Source organism: Pteropus vampyrus, unplaced genomic scaffold (genome assembly GCF_000151845.1).
Source record: "Pteropus vampyrus isolate Shadow unplaced genomic scaffold, Pvam_2.0 Scaffold410, whole genome shotgun sequence".
In the NCBI taxonomy this organism is placed as follows: domain Eukaryota; kingdom Metazoa; phylum Chordata; class Mammalia; order Chiroptera; family Pteropodidae; genus Pteropus; species Pteropus vampyrus.
The window spans coordinates 36,409-44,293 of NW_011889191.1; the positions used below are offsets into that span (position 1 = coordinate 36,409).

Genomic DNA, 7,885 nt, shown 5'->3' on the forward strand with positions numbered 1-7,885 from the left:
AGATAGATAGATAGATAGAAATATGTATATATATAATCTCCAAGAGGATTTAGATGACTTAGGAGGTAAGAAATGGTTAACTAGTAAGTCATTGATAGATATGCGATTTATTTCTTAGAAATAAGCAGAACATTGAGAAGAATACACGGTAAAGTGAAATTTAAGTTTCTAAAATGAATTGCTTGTTTTCTTGGTCTCTTATGTTTCGGTCCTAGGAGAGGAATTGAATACCCAGTAGACAACCAAGCCAGACATGGGCCCTCTCTTCCTGGAGCTTACACTCTAAATGGAAGACAAATATTAAACAAGTCTCCCTCAAATAAATATGCAAATAAAATTTACAGGGCTATGAAGAAAAAAATAGAGTGTTATGAAAAATAACAACAGAGATAGGGTGAGCCTAATTTTGTTGTTAGTGGGGATGTGTCAGGAAAGGCTTCTCTGAGAACTAAAGGAAAAGTTGAATGGGTAGAGGACTTGTATCAAGGAAGGAAAGTGGTTGGAGGATGAGAAGATTACTTTGTGGTTGTAACATACCAGTTATAGCAAGATGGTCCTTAGTGAGGTTGGAGAAGAGGGAAAAGGCAGGTTATTCAGAGGTCAGCATGGAATTTATATTTTATTTTGATTGCAATTGGAACTATTGAAGGATTTGTAGTGTGTGTGTGTGTGTGTGAGAGAGAGAGACAGACAGAGAGAGAGAGAGAGAGAGAGAGAGAGAGAGAGAGAGAGAGAGAAAGAGAGAGAGAGATGAGCCAATTTAATATTTTTTAAAGCTCAGTCTGGAGTGGAGATGGGTAAGAGTAGAAGCTGGAATATCATCAGTAGCTTGGACTTTGGTGGATTCAGTGAAGATGAAGAAATGAATAAATATTCTAAGATCTATTTAGGAGGTTGAATCCTGAGAGCTTAGGGGTAGATTAAATGTGGGAGAAAAAGGGAGTTAAGGATGATTCCAAGACTTCTTAATAATACTATTTGACTCAAGGGTTGACCTGGAGAAGAAATAGACATGCAGAGAACGACTATTTGTGATTAACTGGGCTCAAATTCATAGAGTTTAGCAGCCATGATTACATGACCCTCTCACACAGGCTGCATATCAGGGAAAAGCCACAGAATGCGGTTGCCAAGCCTCCTGCACCCGTGTCCCTGCCAGCTGAGCTGACCCTTACAAAGAAGTTCCTGAAATCATCTTTCCACAGATGCTGAGACCTGCCCCATCCAATGGAAGCTGTGCAACCACATCCTTGGTTGAACTTTTATTGACCAATTAGAGTGGCTCTATAATGACTGATCAGGATGCTCGAAGATGACCAATCAGGACAGTGTTATTTGGATATAACAAATTGCAAATTTAGATTTCCCGATTGCGTAAAATAGACCAATTAGGAACTAAAAGTATATTTTCTCTATAAAAAGAAGTCTCCTTTTTGTCTTGGGGTGGGCCCTTAACCTTTCCTCCTGAGACCTTTCCCCTGGTTTATAGACTGTCCATCTGAATAGAGTTTCTCCTTTTATTGTACCCAAGATTAGGGATTCCTGTTGGTAATGGATTGGTGGCAGCAACCTCTTATTGACACAAGAAAGATATATGTATCCTCTAGTACCCTCAAGAAAAATATATGTACCCTCAGGTTCTGGAAGGTAATCTGATGGTTTGTTTAGAGAAGCCTTCCCCAACCGTTCAAGCTAGTGAAGCCGGTTATTCTGTCCTATTCCTGTTTTATCCTCTGAGCAGGAATCACAGTCTCTTATTACTTTGTTTACTTGCTTACTCTGAATATTATCTCCATTAGAGTGTTGTGTCTTCTTGAAGACTATATCCAAAGCACCTAACAGAGTGTTTAACACATTGAAAATGTTCGGTAAATACTTGTTGAATTAAATGGTGAAGGAACTAATGAAAGAATAACAATAAAGAGGAAATACTTGAATCCAAGGTGCTCACAATCTAGCCAAGAGCATTAAATATGATAAAAGCCTTAACAGAAATAAGCAGGAAGTGTTATGGGAGAAGGTTGGATGGTGTGTCTGTCTGGGGGAGAAAAAGATTTCTGGGTACAAATATTATCAAAGATGAGGTGAATATTTTCTAGATTGAGACCACCTGTAAATGAAATCGCTCCCCTATCCCAAGCAAGCTCTAGAACAAAACAAAAAGAACAACTCTTTAAGTTTCACACTTTAAAATAATTATTTTTTAAAGCTATGAGAATGGATCGTTCTGCCAAAAATACCTTGATTTTGTAACACCCACAGTACTTATTACTGGCCCCTTCAGGCAGTAGGAACTGTTGGTCACCTGGCTCCCTCGCATCACTTTTTCTTGCGCCCCCTCCCGCTTCAGGGATTGTCAACTCAGAAAACCCGCGCCCTGTCTTTCACCTCAGTCCAGGGCCCTGGCCGCCTATTTGTTGGAAGGATGGAGAAACATTTACGACCTCATTCCTAAACAGCCCTCAAGTGTCCTGAAATGCAATGTTTCTGCACCTTGCGGGGTTCGTGCTGAAGGAAAGGAAAGGAGCAGTTTGTAACTTAGTGTACCGACTGGTTTACCTTTAATCCTGTGGATCTGACACTTGTGGTCTCCGCCTCCCTAACTCAGCTTTTAACAGTTTATAGAGCGAAGTCCCTGAGAGAGCACTTGCTCCTACCCTTCTTCCCGCCTGCAAAGGAAAATCAAGCTGCCAGGTTGGGGGCAGGGAACCAGGCGAGCTACCGGCAGCCACGCTGCTCCCAGACCGCTCCGCGGGCTGAAGCGGGTGCCCGAGCCGCTGGGCGGAGCGAAGCCCCACCTCGGGGCGTGGCCTCGCTTGGCCGCCCCGCCCTGCCCCGGGGCGTCACCGCCGCCCGCCCCGCCCCGCGCTGCTGGACCCTGACTTCCTATTTCCACTCGCGCTCCCGCAAGCTGTCACTTCGGTTTCTGACTGGAGCCTGAGGACGCACGGAGAGTCTGCCTCTAGGGGACTCCGGACTGTAGGCATTACCATGGCCCCTGTGCTTAGCAAGGACGCGGCGGACATCGAGGTACAGACTGCGCGCCGGCTCTCCGGGGGCGGATGGGGGCCCCAGCTGGTGGGGACCGTGGAGGCCCCGCGGCGGTGGCCGCGCAGTGGGGAGTGCGGGACAGGGAAACTTGGCCTCCGTGGGAGGTCTGCAGGGTGCGGAGGAGCCAGAGACCCGTGCCGGCGGGCGGGTGCAGAGTGAGGTCCCGTGACTGGAACGGGTGTCCTTTGGGTTGAAGCGGGCTGTTTACTTCTGAGAGGGTTAAGGAAGCCTATCCTGTTCTGAATGGTGTGACTGAAGAAGCACAAGAGTTGGAGAAAGGTGGATTCTGCAGGACGGGAGCGCCCATTTCTCACCCAGTCTCTCCCTGCACCTCCCCTTCGGCCCCCGGTATGCGTTTCAGGACACCTGTCTGCTGCCCTCACCTCCAGTATCTGAATCCTGAATATTTGCTAAGGTAGAGTATATAAATAAAGGAGATCTGTGTGTCACGGATTATGGCAGTCCCCGCTAGCCATAGTATTGCTTAAGAAATAATTTAACATAGAGAAGAATGAAACAAACTATTGAGAACATGGAAAATGCAGTGCGATCAGAAAACGAACTGTTTTTCTCTCCATTCAACAGTTTTTGATTCACTGTTGCACTCTGCCTCTGTAAAAATATCATCGTGCTTCCTGTGAATAAGGTCCTGCCTGAATGATTGTTTCCTTTGAGTTCTTCCTAGGACATTTATGTATGAAATGAGAAGGATTTAATTATAAACAGTGACTTTAAAGATACTAACCCATGTCAGCATATCTGAGACAAGATAAACTGCTTTTTAGTTTGTTGTTGTCTTTTATTTGGGGTTTTTCTTTATTTCCACTCTCCTACTCTGATAGGATATGTGTATACATGCATATACATGTGTATGTTTTCTTTACAAATGACAAAATATTCCTTTCCTTAGTCCTTTCAGTGGCTCAAGCAAAAGTTGAAAACCACCTGTTTGCATAATAGCTGCGTTTGCCATGTTTTGTCTCCGTCATTGTTGAAAGAACTTTGGGTTCCGTTTGGGGGATGGTAGTAGTGTTTTCTCTAGACTCCATAAATTGTTTTTGAAAAATCCATTTTAGTAACAAGAGCCAAAGTATATCATGTGGACCTCTCTAGTTAATTTACTTGTGGTTTCTCTTGTGGATAATTTTCTTTTTCATACTGAACAATATGATACATTTAACCTAATACATATTTATGTGTGCACAGGGTAAAAGATACTTCACTAACATCATAGTCTTTTGTTCCTTGTTCCTTTGACTTAATCAAATCCTTTTTTCCCCTACTAGGTCAATAATAGCAAACTTCTGACAGCATTCAGACAGTTCTGATTTCAGATATAAGAATGTCAGAGGGCAGGTGGCTTTTGGCTTTTGATTTTTGAATTTCAGGATGGTTATGTTATCTGATTAACTGATTTTTTTCTCTGTATCTCTCTTGTAGTTGTCTTTGAAATTAGTTCTTAACCACATTACGCTAAGGAAAAAGATGTCAGTGAAACATTAAGTGACTGGCTTAATGTCATTTATTGTTTCAACCTAGACTAAAAAGCCAAGCCCTCACACTTACTCACCTCAATCTAACCTTAGTCTACATGACCAGTCTGCCTGATATTACCTATAATCCAGAACAGTGGTATTCCAGGTTTTTCAGCTTTTATGTGGTTCATATATGCATCACACTTTGAACAGTAACATCTTTCATCACACACAGTACCTTACTTTTCCCTCAAGGTAATACTGGTGATTCATGAGCTAGAATACTATGAAAGAGTATGAAATTAATCAGTAAAATATAATGCAGTGAGGAAAAATACGTTAAGCCTAGAGGAACACCTTCAAACAGTTGATCTTATTGACTCACAAAATTTCACTTTTATTTGAAGAATCAGAATGAATTATGAAAGCGGAGTTTTCTATCCAATTTGAATGCATACATTGGATTTATTTTTCTTGAATGAATTTATTAAACCTATTGTCTAGAGGTTGATCTGGCCTTAGTCTCAAATAAACGGAGAAGCAAGTAATCTTTTAAAAAAATTATCAGTATGAAACATGTTCACTTGATAAATGTAGAAAGAACAGAAGGTAATGGTGACAACCCACCATAACAGTGATTTAGTTTTCCCTGGAAGCTACCTACAGAACCTTAGGTTTCAGAGAGGCAGCCAAGAAATATATTTGTTTCTGAGGAAAAAGGTTATTGAGGTGTAAAAAGTTGCTTTGTGTGCTCACTCCATAATTTCTAGCCTTAATCGAATATCACATCAGGGTTTGAGGGGTTCAGAGCATGAAAAACAATCAGAAGGTCACCAGACTCCAAAACTGTAATGTCCCTGGGCTGGAGGATAGGCATAGCGAGGATACATTAGTAGGTAACAGATACTAGGCAATAGAAGCTAGCTCACACACTTGAAAATTGTAGTCACTGTAGTAATAGGAGAAGTTGCATGAGAAGTCACATTTTTTCCCAGACACGTTAATGTGGTTCAGAGCCAGGGAGTGGAGGTCTAGTTCTACCTCTTTTTAGCCCTGTGATTTTAGGCAAGTTACCCAGCTTCTCTAAGTCACATTTGCATAATCTGTTATGTAAGGAAAATAATAATAGAAAAGATAATTAACAAATGTCATAAGTTGACATTTTCTTGTTGGGGAAAAAGGACAAACATGTTAAAAAGAGAAAATATAGAAAAATTAGGAAAATCAATGCCAACAAAATAATTTAGTATTCTAAAGCTTATTAACACTGTCTATATACTTTTAAAAGTTATTTTACTTTGTGGACTCATTTTTTGGATACAGCTGAATTTTGTCAAGGATGACTTTTGAATACAAATTCTCCTGGGAAGATTTCAAAGAAGATGAATTTCAGACATTGATCATTTTCCCTGACTTCAACAGTATTTCCATAGTACTTTATTTTGTTTGTATTGATAACCAATATAATATCAATATCCACACATTTAAAAGCAAGTTAAGAATGATTTTGGAAGAGTTCACTTTTGTTCACTACCTTATTCCCCTCCACTGACATGGATAATTGAGAGCAGACTATGAAAGTGTAGCCAAAGGAAAATGTATGCAGCTGCAGGGAGCTTTTAACTCTGAATACTAGTAATTTTGGTAAACATTTACAACCAGACTGAATGGCTACCTACCACTCTACTGCTTCCACAATCACATATCAAGTCTGTCCCTTGAATTATCAGTTAGTATTGAGGGATTACAAACTCATTTCAAATTTACCTTGAATAAAAAGGGACTTCAGCCCATTGTTCATAATATTACAGTGCATTTTGAGTCAAATAAAAATGGTTTCTAAATTACTTATGCTATAGCTTCTAGTCATTTGAGAAGATAATTGAGAATTTTCTGTGTTTATTAATTAAGAAAATAAGATAATAAAATGATGGATTTGAAAAATGAAACTGTAATGGAAACAACTTGGAAGAAGTAAACTTTAAGGAGTATTTTGAAAAAAAGGAAAATCATGGGGAGTGAACTGGTAGAGGTGGCAAAAGATTGTTTCAGAATACCCTTTATCTTAACTGCTTTTGCCCTGAGGGAAAATGATGGTATCCAAAGGAGAGAATAAGGATTCAACTCGAAGAAGCTATGGGTTATTTATTTATCTACTTAAACTTATGGTTTTTACTCAGTGTATAATAGTTTTTTCTTGTCTTCTTCCTTTTATTGACTGGCCACCACAGATCTATGGAAATGCTATCTTGACTTGCTAAGGCTTTTAAAGTGTTTAAAAAAAATTTGTTTTAAATTTTAAACCTGTTTTGTGAGTTTGAGTTATAAAAAATGTGCTGGTCCTCCCTACTTTAAGCTGTCCAGCGGACCATACTTATTTTTACTTTAAAGTATTTCTTTCTCCTTTCTAAATAATTTAGCTTGGCAGTAGAAATATGTCTATGTGATTTAGAGAGTTACTTCATTCCAGCGATGGCTCCTTGTAGTTTTAAGAAAATACACATTTCTGTAGTTAAGCATGGTCATATATATGTAGTTAAGTACAGTTAAAAAAATTTCTGCCTCCTACACATGAATTCAGATGACTGGTTTTAGTAGTTTAATTAAAAACTGAGAGATTAATGACTAATGATGAATCTATCACTAGGGAGATTTTTAGATTGGATCTGCTTAATCTTGATCATAGCAGATAGTGTTGACTGGTTGCTTAATTATAAAAATGTGCTAGAATTCAATAGCTTCCTTTTTTACATTCTAGAAGAAAAATCCAGGTTTGGAAAGCTGAACATTTACACTAAGGAATTAATAAGAATTCCAAGAAAATCTAGAGTCGAAATGCTGAGATAATTGGATGATCTTTAAGCAATCATATCTTTCTTTAACTATTTGAACACAGAATTTTACCAAACTGTGTATAAACAGGCAACAATGCAAGTACTGAAAAACAGAAGTTCCAGTAAGGTAAACATGTCTGGTCACTGTGGGAGAATTCTAATAATAAACCTAATAAAACACTAAAATTAAAGACAATGAGACTGAAAAAACATTAAGTAATAATATGATGAAAATACATTAAGTAATAATATGATGAAAAAAGTAATAATATGATTCTATATATTCAGGAATCAAGGTGGCTAAAGAGGAGATTGAAAAGTAGGATTGGCCAATTTATTTTTCTGCCTCTTAGCTGTATGGACACAATGGCAAATATGAGGCAGAAACCTTCAGTCCTTAAAACTATAAGAAAAATTCTGCCATTTATACCCTGCCTTGATTCAAAATATTTAATAAGACATTCTAAGATTATAAACTTATCTATAATCACAATTTTGATTTTCAAATATGACATATTTACCTTC

The 7,885-nt window shown here is 38.8% G+C and overlaps 1 protein-coding gene across 3 annotated transcripts in view; it reads left to right on the forward strand.

Moving 5' to 3' along the window:
- The first annotated feature begins 2,861 nt into the window (after nucleotides 1-2,861).
- The window catches only part of DPYD (dihydropyrimidine dehydrogenase), a 717,845-nt gene continuing 712,821 nt past the window's right edge, over nucleotides 2,862-7,885 (forward strand). Inside the window, exons 1-2 of one of the 3 annotated variants that reach the window (XM_023523771.1) lie at nucleotides 2,931-3,030; nucleotides 3,413-3,466. Coding sequence is in view for 2 of the 3 variants with exons in the window: in XM_011380852.2 (XP_011379154.1) it covers nucleotides 2,992-3,030 (39 nt within the window). In the remaining variant the exon portion in view is untranslated. Of the gene's footprint in view, nucleotides 3,031-3,412; nucleotides 3,467-7,885 lie in introns of all 3 variants that reach the window. The other 2 variants (XM_011380852.2, XM_011380853.2) reach the window with 2 other exon arrangements.